The 17,455-nt window shown below is 43.7% G+C and overlaps 1 protein-coding gene across 5 annotated transcripts in view; it reads right to left on the bottom strand.

Moving 5' to 3' along the window:
• Positions 1-174: 174 nt before the first annotated feature.
• Positions 175-17,455, bottom strand: part of STYXL1 (serine/threonine/tyrosine interacting like 1) — a 64,982-nt gene continuing 47,701 nt past the window's right edge. For all 5 annotated transcript variants that reach the window (XM_055340953.1, XM_055340950.1, XM_055340951.1 and 2 more), the window contains 3 exons: positions 14,530-14,627; positions 12,832-12,944; positions 175-436 (listed from right to left, as the gene is read on the bottom strand). In XM_055340953.1, the coding sequence (XP_055196928.1) occupies positions 305-436; positions 12,832-12,944; positions 14,530-14,627 (343 nt within the window). In that variant the 3' untranslated portion in view covers positions 175-304. The remainder of the gene's footprint in view (positions 437-12,831; positions 12,945-14,529; positions 14,628-17,455) is intronic.

Raw genomic sequence — 17,455 nt, 5'->3', positions numbered from 1 at the left:
GTGGGAGAGCTGCTCAGAGGGCCAGAAGCTCTTCCAGAGGCAGCCTCAGGAGTGTGGCAGGGGTGGTCCCGGATCACCCAGGGATGGGGGTTCTTGCTGAGTCTGAGCAGAGTACACCTGCTCTGTGGTGTGAACGAGGAGCCTGAGAAGAACCACAGGAGGCTGACACGAGACTCCAGGCAGCAAAGGCCTTCTCTTTCCACACCAACCTGGTTACACAGCCTGGCCCACTACCCACAAGAGCGCCACCCCCACCCCACCCCCACAAGGTTCTTCGGGACCCATAGCTGGACCACAGAGAAGATCAGTAGAGTGGATCGAAGATGTCTGTGACAAAATCTCCGAGGATCACCTTCTCCCATTCTGACAGCTGAGCCACCAAGCTCCGATTTGGACGCATGTTGTTTTTACACTTCTTGACAAAGTCCCAGGACTTCTGTCAACACAAGGAGAGAAAACAGACTTTAGAATTGAACCTGGGCCCTTCCCGCTATAACACAGCCAGCTCAGGAGGGACAGGAAACACCTGCCCATGGACCAGCAACATGGCTAAACAGCTGGACACAGAAATGGCAGCAGCCTGAGGTTAACAAAGCAGGACAAGGAGTTATAGAAGCTGGCTCTGTTTTGAGCCAGCCCCTCTGCTGGTGGATATGGAGACAGAGATCGTTTTATTTCCAATGGCCCTTGCGAAGACTGAGACAACATAAGTGATAACTCCTGTGGGCAGGAGAGCACCCTGAGAGCACCTGGCACACAGTGCAACCTCAACAAAGGTTTGCACTATGAATGGATAAATTGATGAAAAGGGGAAGAGAACTACGGGGAAATTCTCCAAAGAAGGGAAATTAAAGCTGCTTTCTTTCAGGTGTCTACCTTAGAACGCAGGAGGGAAAAGGACAAGCTGGTTTAACATCTGGATTGAGGACAGAGGAAAAAGGAAATAGGAAAAGTGGGGCCTCAGCAAACTAGGAAGAGAACAAATGCACCCCAACATACTGAAGGCCCCATACAACAACCCCACAGGTCACATCACACTCAGTGGTGAAAGATGGAAAGCTTTTCCTCTAAGATCGGGGACAAAACAAGGCTGCCAGCTCTCACCACTTCTATTTAACATTGTACCAGAAGTCCTAACCAGAGCAAAAAGGAAGGAAAGGAGGGAGGGAGAAAAAAGATACATAGAAATTGAAGAAGAAGTAAAATTACCTCTGTTTGCAGATGACATGATTTTATGCTTAGAAAATCTTAAAGATTCCACCAAAAAATCTGTCCAAATAAATTAATCTGGCAACGTTGTCAAATCACAAAATCAACACTCAAAGTCAGTTGCATATCTATACACTAACAATGAATAACCTGAAAAGTAAATTAAGGGGCACCTGGGTGGCTCAGTTGGTTAAGCATCTGTCATGATCCTGGGGTTGTGGGACTGAACCCTGCATCAGGCTCCCTGATCAGCAGGGAGCCTGCTTCAGCCTCTCCCCCTGCTTGTGCTTGTGCTCGATCTCTTTCTCTCAAATAAATAAATAAGATCTTTAAAAATTAAAAAAAAAAGTAAATTAAGAACACAATTCCATTTACCCTGGCATCAGAAGGGATATAATACTTAGGAATAAACTTACTTAACCAAGGAAGTAAAAGCCCTGTACCCTGAGAATTATGAAACATGACTGAAAGAAACAAAAAGACAGAAATAAATGGAAAGATATCCTATGCAAATAGGAAGACTTGATATTGTTAGGATGTCAGTACTACCTGAAGTATCTAAAGATTTAATGGAATCTTTACTAAATCCCAACAGCATTTCTTGCAGAAATTTAAAAACCCATGCTAAAATTCATATGGAATCTCAAGGGACCTCCAAATAGCCAAAACAATCTTGAAAGAAAGAGAACAGCCCTGGAATTCTTGTACTTCCTGATTTCAAATCTCTGAAGTTATTACAAAACTACAGTAATCAAAACAGTGTGGTACTGGCATAAAGATAGACATTTAGACCAAAGGAATAGGATATAACAGCCAAATGGTTTCAACAGGATGCTGAAAAAGGATATCCATTCAAAGGAAAAAGGATAGTCTTTTCAACAAATGATGCTGGGGAAACTGGATATCCTTATGCAAGAGTCAAGCTGGACCCCTACCTCACACCATGAGCAAAAATTAACTCAAAATGATTGAAGACTTAACTGTGAGAGCTTAAACTATAAAAATATTAGATGAAAACATAGGAGAAAAGCTTCATAATACTGAATTTGGCAATGATTTCTTGAATAAGACACTAAAAGCACAGGTAATTTTAAAAATGGACAAATTGGACTACAATACAAATACAAATAACACACTTGTATGCATCAAAAGATATAATTAACAGAGTGAAAAGGCAACCACAGAATGGGAGAAAATAACTCCCAAATCATGTATCTGATTTATATCCAGGTGTTAATATGAAGAATATAGAAAGAGCTCCTAAAACTAGACAAAACCCCCTGAACAACCCAATTAGAAAATAGGCAAAGAGCCTGAATAGTCATTTCTCCAAAGAAGAAACATGAATGGTCAATAAGCACATGAAAATATTTGCTCAACATCACTAATTATTAGGAAAATGCAAATCAAAACTATAATGAGATACCACCTCACACCCATTAAGATAGTTATTATATATATATATATATATAAACAACACAGCACGCATTGGCAACGATATAGAGGAATTGGAACCCTTGTGTACTGTTAGTGGGAGTATAAAATGGTGTAGCCACTGTGGAAAAGCAGTATGGAGATCCCTCAAAAAATTTAAAATACCATATGATCCAGCAACTCCACTTAAGGGTATCTACCCAAAATTTGAAAACAGAGTCTTGAAGAGATATTGATACACCCATATTTGTAGCAGCATCATTCACAATACTTAAAACCTGGAGGCAACCCAAGTTTCCATCAACGGATGAATAGAAAAAGAAAATGTGGCATATATACACAATGGACTCTCATTCTATCTTTGGAAAGAAGGAAATTCTGACACACACTACAACATGGATGAACCTTAGGGACATTATCAGAAATGAAATAAGCCAGTCAACAAAAGGACAAATACTGTGTGATCCACTGATGTGAGGTACCTAGAGCAGTTGAAATCATAGAGACTGGGAGTAGAATGGTGGTTGCAGGGCTTGAGGGAGAGGAGAATGAGGAGTCCGTGTTTAATAAGTATCGAGTTTCAGTTTTACAAGATGAAAAGAGTTATGGGGATATATGATGGTGATAGCTGTACAACACTAGAAAGTATTTAATACCACTGAACTGTAAACTTTTTTAAAAAAATGGTTAAGGGGCACCTGGATGGCTCAATCGGTTCAGCAGCCAACTCTTGGTTTTGACTCAGGTCATGATCTTAGGGCTGTAATATCAAGCCCCATGTCAGGCCCCATGTGGGCTTAGCATGGAGTCTGCTTGAGATTCTGTTTCCCTCTGCCCTTCCCCCTGCTTGCACATGCTCTCTCTTTCTGCAAAATAAATAAGATCTTTAAAAAATGGTTAAGACAGTAAATATAATGTGTATTTTAACACAGTGAAGAGGAAAAACTATAATGAGATACCACTTCATAGCCATTAGGATGACTACTATTTAATAAAAAAAACAACAACAGAAAATACAAGTATTGGCAAGGATGTGGAGAAACTGGAACCCTGGTGCTCTGTTGGTGGGAATTTAAAATGGTGTAGCTGCCATGGAAAACAGTATAGTGATTACTCAAAAAAGTAAAAATAGAATTACCATATGATCCAACAATTCCACTCTGGGTTTATACCCAAAATAACTGAAAGCAGATGGCCAGTGGAGCTTGTGTTTCTGGGTTCAATAGGACAGCAGTGAAATAAGAAATAGTTCTTAACTGGCTATATCATCCCAGGGCTCAGTAAAAGCAGACAAAGATGCCTATCTTCCAGTCTTCCCCTAAAGAAAGGTGTATTTGCAGACTTTTAAAGCTGCTCTCTCACAGTCAGGCTTCCAATCAGCCTGAACCCAGGTGTAGACTGAGATCCTCCCCCTTTAGGAAACTGACAGGTCTTGAAACCCTCAAATACTGACCACCACTAAAAACAAAGCAGGCTGCTCGGAAAATCGAAAAGGTTTGAGAGAAAACCAAGAACTAGTAAAGAGTTGAACCATAAGGTTCATTTCCTACACCAGACCACTCCTTCAGAACTGGGAAAGGTGGCTGTTTTCCCTAATGCACAGAAATAAACAGAGTCAGGGAAAGGAAAAAACAGGAATACATTGCAAATGAAAGAAAAAGCTAAAACCTCATGAAAACATCTTAATGAGGACACCTGGGTGGCTGAGTGGTTGAAGCATCTGCCTTTGGCTCAGGTTGTGATCCCGGGGTCCTGGGATCAAGTCTTCCATTGGGCTCCCTGCAGAGAGACTGCTTCTCCCTCTGCTTATGTCTCTGCCTCTCTCTCTGTGTCTCTCATGAATAAATAAAATCATGAATAAATAAATAAAATTTATTCATAGGAGACACAGAGAGAGAGGCAGAGACAGAGACATAGGCAGAGGGAGAAGGAGGCTCCCCGTAGGGAGCCCAATGCTGGACTCCATCCCGGACCCCGGGATCATGACCTGAGCCGAAGGCAGGCGCTCAACTACTCAGCCACCCAGATGTCCCTAGAAAAAATTATTAATAAAATGGGGACAAGTGATTTAACTGACAAAGAGTTCATGTCATAAAGATGCTCACTAAGGTCAGGAGAACAATGCATGAACAAAGTGAGATTTCCAACTAAGAGACAGAAAACATCAGAAAGTACCAAACAAATCGTAGAGCTGAGAAATACAATAACTGAGCTGAAAAAATATAACATTAAGGATTCAACCACAGACTACACAAAATGGAAGAAAGGATCTGTGGACTCAAAGACAATGCAGAGGAAGAAGAAAAAAAAGAAAAGAAAAGAAAAGAAAAGAAAAGAAAAGAAAAGAAAAGAAAAGAAAAGAAAAGAAAAGAGAAAGAAAGAAAAGAAAGAAAAAAGAAGGAAGGAAAGAAGGAAGGAAGAAAGAGAAAGGAAGGAAGAAAGGAGGAAAGGAAGGAAGGAAGGAAGGAAGGAAGGAAGGAAGGAAGGAAGGAAGGAAGGAGAGAAGAGAAGAGAAAGAAAAGAAAAGAAAAGAGAAAAGAAAAGAAAAGAAAAGAAAAGAAAAGAAAAGAAAAGAAAAGAAAAAAGAAAAACAAAACAGTGAGCATACCTTAAGGGACTTATGGGCAATATCAGAAGGATCAATGTTAGCATTACAGGCATCCCATAAGGACCAGAAGGAGAAAGGGACAGAAAACTTATTTGAAGAAATAACACTGAATACTTCCCTAACCTGGAAAAGGAAATAGACAACCAGAGCCCAGAGAATTCAAAAAAAAAGATGCACCCAAAGAGATCCACACCAAGACCTATCACAATTAAACTGTCAAAAGTTAAAGACAAGGAGGGAATCTTAAAAGCAATGAGGGAAAACAACTTGGTACCCACAAGGGAAGCCCTGTTAGACTCTCAGCAGATTTTCAGCAACATTGCAGACCAGAAAGAAGTGACATGATATATTCAAAGTGCTGAAAGAGAAAAACTGCCAACCAAGAATACTCCACAGAGCATAGCAGTCCTTCAGAATTGAAGGAGAGATAGAGTTTTCCAGGTAATCAAGAGTTGACGGAGTTCATCACCTCTAGACTAGCTTTACAAGAAATGTTATAGGGACTTAAGCTGAATCGAAATAGCACTAATTAGTATCAGGAAAAGAGGAAAACATAGGGGCACTTGAGTGGCTCAGCAGTTGAGCATCTGTCTTTGGCTCAGGTCATGATCCTGGGGTCCTGGGATCGAGTCCCACATCAGGCTCCCTGCAGGGAGCCTGCTTCTCCCTCTGCCTATGTCTCTGCCTCTCTGTGTCTCTCATGAATAAATAAATAAAATCTTTTTAAAAAGAGGAAAACAGGCAAATATAAATATCACCAGCAAAGTAAAATTCAGAATAATCTAAAGTAAAGGTGGTAAGTTCACTTATAAATCTAGCATGAAGGTTAAAAGACAAAAATAGTACAAATTACTGAAACTACAATAATTCTTTAAAGATATAAAAGACAGAAAGATGTAACTTATGATGTCAAAACCATAAAACATTGGGGAAGGGGGTAGTAAAGATGTAGAGCTCTAGACTGTGTTCAAACTTAAGTTGTTATTGAGTGCCTGGGTGGCTCAGTCAGTTAAGTGTCTGCCTTCAGCCCAGGTCATGATCCCAAAGTCTTGGGATCCAGTCCCGTTGGACTCCCTGTTCAGCAGGGAGACTGCTTCTTCCTCTCCCTCTGCTCTTCCACCTGCTTGTGCTCTTTTTTTCTATCAAATAAATAAAATCTAAAAACAAAAAGAAACCCAAAAACTTAAGTTGTTAGCAACTGAAGTCAGACTGTTCTACGTTGTTTTATGTAAGCCTCATGGTAACCACAAAGCAAAAACCTATCATAGATACGCAAAAAATAAAGAGAAAGGAATAAGCATTCCACTATGGGTAATCACCAAATCACAAAGGAATAAAGCAAGAGAAGGAAAAAATGAATTATAAAATAGCCAAAAAACAGTTAACAAAATGGTGGTAAGTCCATACTTATAAATAATTGCCTTAAATGTAAATGGACTAAATTCTCCATTCAAAACACAGAGTGGCTAAATGTATTGAAAAGAAAGAGGAAGACCAATCTATATGCTGCCTAAGAAATTCACTTCAGATGTTCAGACGTACACAGACTTAAAGTGAAGGGACAGCAAAAGATTCTCTGTGCAAATGGAAACCAGAAGAAAGCGGGGGCTGCTATACTTATATCAGACAAAATATATTTTAAGACAAAAACTCTAATAAGAGACAAAGAAGGCCATTATGTAATTATAAAGGAGTCAATGCAACAAGGGGATGAAAAATTTGTAAATATTTATGCACCCAACATAGGAGTACCTAAATACATAAAGCAAATATTAACAGACCTAAAAAGAGAAATAGACAGCAATATAATAAGAGTGGGGGACTTTTTTTTAGCACTTTATTTATTTTTTAAAAGATTTTATTTATTTATTCATGAAAGACAGAGAGAGACAGAAACATTGGGGAGCCTGATCCAGGACTCGATCCCAGGACCCCGGGATCATGGCCTGAGCTAAAGGCAGACGCTCAACCACTGAGCTAGCCAGGTGCCCTAATAATAGGGGACTTTAATTCCCCCACTTTCATCAACAGATAAGATCATCCCGACAGAAAATCAATAAGGAAACACTAGCCTTAAATGACACAATAGCCAGATGGACTTAACAGACATTTACAGAACATTCCATCCCAAAATAGCAGAATATACATTCTTCTCAAGTGCACATGGAACATCCTCCAGGACAGATCACATATTAGGCCACAAAACAAATAATAATAAATTTGAGAAGATAAAATATTATCAAGCATCTTTTCTGACCACAATGGTATAAAACTGGAAAGCAATTACAAGAAAAAAATAGGATATGCACACATATATGGAGATTACTGAACAACCCATGGGTCAATGAAGAATTAAAAGATAAATCAAAAATATCTTGGGATCCCTGGGTGGCGCAGCAGTTTGGCACCTGCCTTTGGCCCAGGGCGCGATCCTGGAGACCCGGGATCAAATCCCACGTCGGGCTCCCGGTGCATGGAGCCTGTTTCTCCTTCTGCCTGTGTCTCTGCCTCTCTCTCTCTCTGTGTGTGACTATCATAAATAAATAAATAAATAAATCTTGAGGGGCATTTGGCTGGCTCAGTCGGTGAAGCATATGACTCTTGATCTCAGCATTGTGGGTTCAAGCCCCACACTGGATGCAGAAATTACTTAGAAATAAAATCTTAAGAAGAAAGAAGGAAGGAAGGAAGTTGGGAGGGAAGGAAGAAAGAAAGGAAGGCAGGCAAGCAAGCAAGCAGGCAAGCCAACCCACCCTAGGTCTCCATCAAAAAACCGTTAGGACTAATAAACAAATTCAATAAAGTTGCAGTATACAATATCAATACACAAAAATCAGGTACACTTCTATGCACTAATAATGAACTATCAGAAAGAGAAATTAAGAGAACAGTCCCATTTACAATTGCATCAAAAAGAATAAAATACCAGGGGTAAATTTAGCCAAGGAGGTGAAAACCTGTACACTGAAAACTGTAAGACATTGATAAAAGACACTGAAGAAGACACAAATAAATAGAAAGATACTCCATGTTCATGGATTGGAAGTATTAATAGTGTTAAAATGTTTATACTACCCAAAGCAATCTACAGATTCGACACAATCCCTGTCAAAATTCCCATGGAAGGGCAGCCCCAGTGGCTCAGCAGTTTAGCACCGCCTTCAGCCCAGGGTGTGATCCTGGAGACCTGGGATCGAGTCCCATGTCGGGTTCCCTGCATGAAGCCTGCTTCTCCCTCTCCCTGTGTCTCTGCCTCTCTCTTTCTCTCTATGTCTCTCATGAATAAATAAATAAAAACTTAAAAAAAAACCCATGGAAGTTTTCACAGAAGTAGAACAATCAATCCTAAAATTTGTACAGAACCATAAGACCCTCAGATAACTAAAGCAATCTTGAGAAAAAAGAAAAAGCTAGAGGCATCACATCCTGATTTCAAACCATATTACAAACCTACAATAATCAAAGCAGGATGGGGTTGGCATAAAAATATACACATAGATCAATGTAACGAAACACTCTAGAAATAAACCCACACATATATTTTCAATTAATTTATGACAAAGGAAACAAGAATATACAACAGGTAAAGGACAGTCTCTTCAATAAGTGGCATTGGGAAAGCTGGACAGCCATATCCAAAATAGTGAAACTGGATCATGTCTTACTCCATACACAAAAATCAACTCAAAATAAATTAAAGGTTTGAATCTAAGACCTGAAACCATTATGCTCCTAGAAGAAATCATATCCAGTAAGCTCCCTGATATCAGTCTTGGTGATAATATTTTGGATTTGATACCAGGCCCAGATGGGCTCACAGCGAATGAATACTACATACAACAGAATATGATTCAGCCTCAAAAAGCAAGGCAATTTGAACATATGTTATAATATGAATGAGCCTTGAGGACATTCTGCTCAGTGAAATAAGCCAGTCACACAAAAGAACAAATACTGTATGATTCCACTTATATGAGGTACCTAGTGTAGTCAAATTTATAGACACAGAAAGTAGCTGCCAGGAACAGGGGAGAAAGGAGAATGGGGAGTTGCTATTTAATGAATATAGTGTTTCAGTTTTGCAGGATGAAAAGGGTTTTGGGTGGGGGGTGGGGACACTTGGGTAGCTCGGTGGTTGAGCATCTGCCTTTGGCTCATGTATGATCCCAGGGTCCTGGGATCGAGGCCCGCACTGGGCTCCCCTCAGGGAGCCTGTTTCTCCTTCTGCCAATGTCTCTGCCTCTCTCTGTGTCTCTCATGAAGAAATTTTAAAAATCTTTAAAAAAAAAAAAAGAAAGAAAGAAAAGGATTCTGGAGATTGGTTGCACAACAATGTAAATGTATTTAATGCTGCTGAACTATATACTTAAAAATGACAGAGATGGTAAATTTTGTGTTATGTGTATTTTGCCATTATATACATGAAAAAAAAAATCGGTGGTACCCCAGGCACAGCTATGTAGTTCTAAAGTTGACTAAGTCCTGGTCAGATTGGGCCCTTGAGGACAAACCATAACCATAGCTCCCCACGCTCACTGCTCACAACTCATTTTTCCAGCCCACAAAGTATCTGCTGGGACTCACAGCAAACACCAGTGGGATAGAAGGATGAAGGGTCATGGCCGGATACCTCTTGTTAAGGGGCAGCAGCAAGCACACACCCATCCTTCAGACTGCTCCCCTCCTGCTGCCTTAGGGCCCTATGAAAAGCCCAGATTCTGAACTGGGGTCATGTGGCTTTGGATTCCAGCTCTGCTACTTAAAGCTGTGGGGCCGTGGGCAAGTTAGTCAGCCTCTATGAGCCTCCTGCAGGATGGAAATAACAGCATGCCATGGGGTCACTGTGTTTTCATTACACATAAAGTACTCATAACCGCAAGCGGGAAGCACTCCGCCAATGTTAGCTGTTATAATGCCGCAGGAGTTGGCTTGTTGTTGTTTTTTTTTTTTTTCCTCTGAAGATCTTTACAGGATAAAGTTACTCCTTGTACTTTAAAGGAACAGAAATAGATTTCTTAAGGGCTTGCTGGCTCTAGGAGCCCATACAACCTCGTACCAAAGTTTTGAAAGCTTGTGACAGGCAGGATGGCCCTGGGGCACCAGGTTATTCCCAGTTCACTCCTCAACTTCCCACTCCTGGTCTTGGTATCGCCTGAGGAACTGAGTGAGGACCATAAGTCCCAGGAAGCAGTATATTGCTCAAGAGTGGCTCACACCCTTTTTTGCCAGTCCTATGGGCTCTGACTACCACCACTAAGCTGACAACAGCGAGGGGCACAGTTTCCCGAATGCACTGAGGAGGACCCCAGGACTACAGAGACAACAAGGAGGAAGGAACATCTCTCTGGACTCCAGGCAGCAGCAGAGCGGAGCCCAGGTCAACCTCTGTCAACAATCCAGGGCATTGCTTGTTAGCAAGAAAATCGAACCACCACACCGGACTTGGCCTGGAAAGGACCCAGCAAGGTCACAGTGGCAGTCCTTCCTGTCCACAGCTCTATTTATCAAGAGTTATCTAGATGGCATCTCAGGGCACAATGCCCAGCAACAGGACTTCCCTGTACATAAGACAAAGATCGCTGCCCCAGGATGGGAGCCCCAGGGTTTTTCCTGAGAGCAAGGGCTGGCTGGTCCTCGAGGGCCCAAGCACCTGTCTGCCCACTGATCAGGACAGCCACACGCAGATGGGCTGGAGTTGTGCAGGGGTGAGTAAAGGTCAGGGGGCAGACCTGCATGGGCCCTCACTGCTGGAAAACTCAGAGGAACCAGATGGGGTTCCTCTTTCTTTGTTCTCCCCCAGCCTTGGCTCTGGAAGCAGCTGTGATATCTGCGTGTGATATGAACCAAGACAAGACTGTGACTTGCTGGTCAGGGCCAGGAAGCACCCCTAAATATCAGAGTTGCAAGGCTGTCGATCTTTTTTGAGCCCAGACCTTACTGTGAGCAACCAAGAAGCCAGGGAGCACAATGGGCCCCATCCAAACTCCAGGGGAGCTCATGTCCTAGAACTTCCTCTGCAGGCAGTAAGCTCAGCCTGCCTCCTGCCAGCTCCAGGTCTTCTCTACATTCCAGCTTGACAAGGCAGAGAAGAAGAGGCCACTTGCAAGCCAGAGCCTGTTCCTGGGGAGGTGGCTGGAGAGGCATCTCTAAAGGAGCAACAGCACAGGCGTCCTTCCCCAGATTTATCAGCAACATCACTCCCTCCCCCCAGCACACACCAAAATACTCCAACAGGCAAGGATCCCTGACAATTCAACTCTTGGGGGGTGAGAAAACAGGGCTCTGGGCCTGTGATTCTGCCCTTAGATGCTTTTCTTTTTAAATATACACAACAGAAAACATACCATTTCAACAGTGTTTGGATATACAGTGGCATTAAGTACATTCGCCATGTTGGGTAACCATCACCACCATCCACCTCCAGAAGTTTTTTCCATTTTCCCAAACCAAAGCTCCATAGCCACTAAACAACTTCTCATTCCCACTGTCCCCTTCCCTGGGCACACACCATGCTACCTCCCAAGTCTGTGAATCTGATGAGTCTGGGGACCTCATATAAGTAGAATCATACAGTTACTTGTCCTTCTGTGACTGGCTTATTCCACTCATCATAATGTCTTCCAGGTTCAACTGTGTGGCAGCAGGTATCAAAATGCCCTTCCCTTTTAAGGCTGAGTAATATTACACTGTGGATAGACCATTCATTTAATATCCCTCTATCTGTCAATGGACACTTGGGTTGCTCCCACCTCTTGGCTATCGTGAACAACATTTCTATTAATGAACATAGCTCTACAAACACCTGAGCTCTTGCTTCCATTCCCTTTTGGGGATGTACCTACAGGTAGAATTGCTGGCCATCCAAGACTCTTTCTAGCTTGCAATTTCACCCCCAAAGAGCACGTGGGGTCGATATCCAAAACCATTGGCAATGGGCTCTGACCATGGTCCTTCTCTGACCCTCAAGCACAATCCTGGAGGTACATGGGAGCTTTTTCTGGTCCCACCAAAGACCTCTGAAGTCACGCTCAAGCTGTGCCTCCTCTTAGGGCAAGCTGCCATCTCCTACCTAGTGCAGGGACAAGGTGCTGCCCTTGGCATCTGGAGCCCTGGTTTCACAGGGTTTGTGGCAACAGGTCCCTGCCCTCTTTGTCAGTCTGGGTAAAGGGAGCAAGTGCCCTGGGAATCCTGCTGGGGCTGCAGTTCCCTGGCTCCAAGCAATAGCCAAAACGTACCTCCCTTGGAGAAGCCTGACGGAGGCTGGTAGAAGGATTGATAGCAGCAGAGGACGTGCGGATGGTGCTGCTGGCCATGGCCTTCCCCAGCTTGAGCCCCTGGTGACTGTCCCATATTCCCAGGTCCCAGACCTCTAACGTACAGTCTCAGCCTCTGACCCAGACCCTTGGGACCTTGCCCTTGTGTGTGGTATGCTGGGTCAAGCCCTGGACTTAGAGCTCTCTTTCCAGACCCTTCTCTTCCCACCCCCTACCCCCAGTTGGGGCCTCCTTCCTCCCTGGTCCAGCTCTGACCCTGTCTGCTGCACGTAGCTGCAGTCTGACCCTTGCCTGGGGAATGCATACCTTCAAGGTCTGCTCATTCCAGTGTATGAGGAAGGCCAAGATGGCCGCACAGCTGCGACTGATGCCCAGTGTGGAAAAGACCAGGATGACCGAGCCTAGCTGGAGATGAATTTCTGCAAGATAAAGGTAGGTGTGGGTGTGAGGTGCTATAAGCTGACCAGTTTCAGTGGGCCCAGGGCCCAGGAGTGAGTTTGGACCCATCACACACCATGGCTTCAGCTAGTCATGTGACCTCTCTAGGACACTGTTTTGTCACCTGGTAAATGAGGACACTAGACCTAAGGGGCACTTCAAGAGAATCACACTGGGTGTTTAGCTTTATCATGCAAAGGCCTTTTCTTGGGTCTCCAGGCTTCCAGCCCAGGAAGCTCTGCTACCCGTTGGCCTCTCGGGGTGGAATGAAAGGATAGTCCCCACCACCACCACCACCCAGGGCACTTGGGTGCTGACGGAGACACTGCAGCCTGGGTGTGAATCCTGGCTCTTCCACTCACAAACTGTGGGGCCTGAGCATGTTATTCTAAGTCACAATTCCATAATCTAGAAAACAAGGCAACAGTAGATTATCTACCTTATAAGATTTTGTGCTGGGCTTTAGCCCAGCACCTGGCACAGAGATGTCATCTATGAACACTTAATAATGCTCTTGAGGCTGGGTCTTGCCCAGTGAGGGGTGGGGAGGAAATCTAAGCTGGCATCCTAGGCTAGTCCAGTAACCCCCAAGAACGGGAGATAAAATATCAAACGTGATATCACAGACTATCAGCTCTGGAGGAGGACCTCAAGATGATGAAGGCCAAGTGTCTCATCATATAGATAAGGAAACAGAAGCACAGAGCAGTTAAGGCCTGCCCCAGAGCCACCGAGCAAGTAAGGGCTGGGGAGGGGCCCTTGGTGCCACAGGTCTCTGCCATCCCATGGTGGGACATGTGGATAGTTGCAATCTCAGATACTAGTCAAGTGATAGTTGCCACCTCCAAGGCAAATAAGGGATGTTTGGGCGGACATATCATTCTCCAGCCCCTGTGCAGCAATGCGAGCTGGACACTGCACCAGTGTGGAGCAGGTGGTCCTGGGGTGGGGCCCCTGACCCTGCTCAACCTCACTCTCTCTAGCCAACTGGCTCTAACCCCGGAATGACTGAAGATTCTACCTTCAATGAGCGGTCACTGACATGTGTGGTAGGACAGCCAGAAGGGCACTGCACACACACTGGGAGGATCGAGGAGACAGAGCTGGGAGGGTTCTAGAGTATTCCTTCCACCCCACCCTGCTGACCAGACAGGAATGCCCGGATGGCACACGATTCACCTCTGAGTCCCCAGAGCTCAGCCCAGAGCAGGCCTCCCTGGACATCAGTACCACACAGTGGACTAGCACACCTGTTTCCCAACAGGCACAGTGAGACCAGGACTGGGGCTTGACCAGGCCCCAATGGGGCCTAGCAGTCCACCCAGGGTTATAATAGGGGGCATCCAATCTACAATCTGGTGCTCTTATTTGGCCCCATGTCCCCCAAAGCAAACATGTGGCTGTCCACACTGCTGAGGGCTCCTGAGAGGTGAGCTTGTCCTGGGCCTTGGCTGGGCCCTGTCCTTCCTCTCCTCACAATCAGGAAGAGCCATGCGGACAAGGTGCATAGCCCCTCTGGCCCCTGGGCACAGGCCAGTTGCTGCCTGGCCCCTGATGGCTCCTTACCCAGGAAGTGACAGAGGTGCCGTAAAAAGGGGAAAATGTTGGCTTCCAGGGAATCTTCTATCTTGATGTGTAGAAGATTGTCATCATCGTTTATGAAACTGAACAGAAAGAAAGCACAGGTAGTCAGGCAGACTCACCCACAGCCCCACTGGAGTGGTCCTCATGTACAGCAGCAGGATTGCAGGGAAGGGACGCTGAGCTAGCATCACAGAGAGGTGGGCAAATAACTGAGCCTGTCTCAGAAAACAAGCATCTGCTTTATAGGGGTGTCATGTAGATTAAGTCACTTGATCTATTAAAGCATTTGGCAGTCTGCTTGGCACATAGTAAACACTCGATAAATGTGACATTATTATTAACCTGTTGCAGAAAGTCAAAGGAGGATGGGAGGGAATATGTAAAGCGCTTGGAGAATAAGCCTGCTATGTTAAATGGAGAGAGCCAGGGAAGTGAGATGGAGAGTGGTGGGCTGGCTATTTGAGATGGGGTAGTCAGGGGAGGCTTTGAGCAGAGAATTAAAGGAGGTGACGGAACAAGCCAGGCAGTATCTGGGGGAAAGAAGGTTCTGGGTAAGGGAGAACACAAGGGCAAAGGTGCTGAGAGGCAGTATGTTTAGTGGACTTGAGAAACAACAGAGAGATCAGAGTGGCTAGAACTTCACAGACAAGGGAGAGACAGGAGGGAGAGGAGGTGTGTGGCATGTTGAATGAGAGGATGCCTGCAAGGAGCTTGCAGAATGTGTGGCATGTAGTAAGTACTTGGGCAATGTTATTTGTGAAGACGGGTCTATTGGTGACACTCAGGGGCACGCAGACTACTGTGGCATGCAGAAAGCTATAGTAGATTTAGAAACAAAAACAGTCTGGTTTAGTTTCAGCAAATACAAGCACAATTCCCATCCATCCATCTGTCCACCCACTATCCATCCATCCATCCATCCATCCATCCACCCATCCACCCACTCACCCATCTATCTGTCCATTCATCTGTCCATCCATCCATCCATCCATATACCCACCCATCCATCCATTCATCCATCCACCCACCCACGTCTGTCCATCTGTCCATCCAACCATCTACCCACCTCTCCATCCACCTATCTACCAATCCATCCATCTTTCCCTCCAATCTATCCCTCTCTCCCTCCCCCATCTATCCATCCATCCATCTATTCATTCTTTCCTCAGACACTCACTCAATCCCTATTGTGTGCCAAACTTTAGGCTGGACCCTAGTGGACACAAGCTGAATCAAATAGGACCAGCCTCTCCCAGCTTCAAGGAGCTCCCAGTCTGATGGGGGAGGCAGATACAGAAACAAATAGCCCCAATCCAATCAGCTAGGTTTGGTGATAAAGACCTGCATGTGATACTGGAGAAGAAGGGCAGGGAGAAATTGAGGGAGCTGGGGAAAGCTTCATAATGTAGGAGGAATCTAGATAGAAAAGGTGGAGGGATACAAGGTTACTATATAAAAATCAACTGTATTTCTATATACTAGCAATAATAATCAGAAATTGAAATTTTAAGGGAAGGGAGAAGAAATGTGTGGGAAATATCAGAAAGGGAGACAGAACATTAAGACTCCTAACTCTGGGAAACGAACTAGGGGTGGTGGAAGGGGAGGAGGGTGGGGGGTGGGGGTGACTGGGTGACGGGCATTGAGGGGGACACTTGACGGGATGAGCACTGGGTGTTATTCTGTATGTTGGTAAATTGAACACCAATAAAAAATTAATTTATTAATAAAAAAAGAAATTGAAATTTTAAAAATGCCATTTATAACCACCTCAAAAATATTAAATACTTAGGAAGAAATCTGACACAAGATGTACAAGACCTATACACTGGAAACTATAAAGCATTTTCTAGAAAAATGAAAGACAAAGTAAATGGAGGGATGGACCATGCTCATGACCAGGAGACTCAAAGTTAGTAAGATGTCAGTTCTCCCCAAATTGGCCTATAGATTCAATTCTATCCCAATCAAAATTCCAGCAGGCTTTTTGTAGAAATTGACAAGGTGATTCCAAAACTTACTGGAAATGCAAAGGAGATAACTTTGAAAAAAGAACAAAATCACAGAACTAGCTCTACCTGATTTCATAAAGCTACAGTAGGCAAGAGTATGGAATTGATATGAAGAAAAACACAGACCAACAAAAAAGAATCAAGAATCCAGTTATAATACCATACACATATGGCCAACTGGTTTCCAACAAAGGTATCTAATCCATCAACAGGAAAAGGATCATCTTTTTTCTCATCAAACAATGGCTTCCATATGCAAAACAATGAACTTTGCTCTACATCTGGCACCATATGTGAGAATTATTTGAAAATGGATCACTATTAAAGTTAAAATTATAAAACTTTTATCAGAAAATATAGGAGAAAATCTGTCAAAATTTAAGTGTCTAAATATGCATGGGTCTGCCTGGACTCTATTCTGCTCCATTGGTGTATTCTAACTGCACTAATATCACAGTGCCTTTCTTGTTACTGTTTATTACCACTTGGTATCTGTTCAAGCAAGTTTCTCATCTCAGGTTCTTTGATATTCAGCTATTTTTGCCCTTTGCACTTCCATATAAGTTTTATTTTTTTTATTTTTATTTTTTTAAAGATTTTATTTATTTATTCCTGAGAGACAGAGAGAGAGGGAGAAGCAGAGACATAGGCAGAGGGAGAAGCAGGCTCCATGCAGGGAGCCCGATGTGGGACTCGATCCTGGGACTCCAGGATCACGCCCTGGGCCAAAGGCAGGCACTAAACCACTGAGCCACCCAGGGATCCCCCCCATATAAGTTTTAGAATTACTCTAAAATCTATTGGAATTTTATTGGCATTACACTGCACCTGTAGATCAATTGGACAAGAATCAAGATCTTAACAAAATAGATGCTTTTTTTTTTTAAGATTTATTT

This window comes from Nyctereutes procyonoides, unplaced genomic scaffold, assembly GCF_905146905.1.
Source record: "Nyctereutes procyonoides isolate TBG_1078 unplaced genomic scaffold, NYPRO_anot_genome, whole genome shotgun sequence".
NCBI classification, from domain to species: domain Eukaryota; kingdom Metazoa; phylum Chordata; class Mammalia; order Carnivora; family Canidae; genus Nyctereutes; species Nyctereutes procyonoides.
This window is presented reverse-complemented; position numbering and strand designations above follow the sequence as displayed.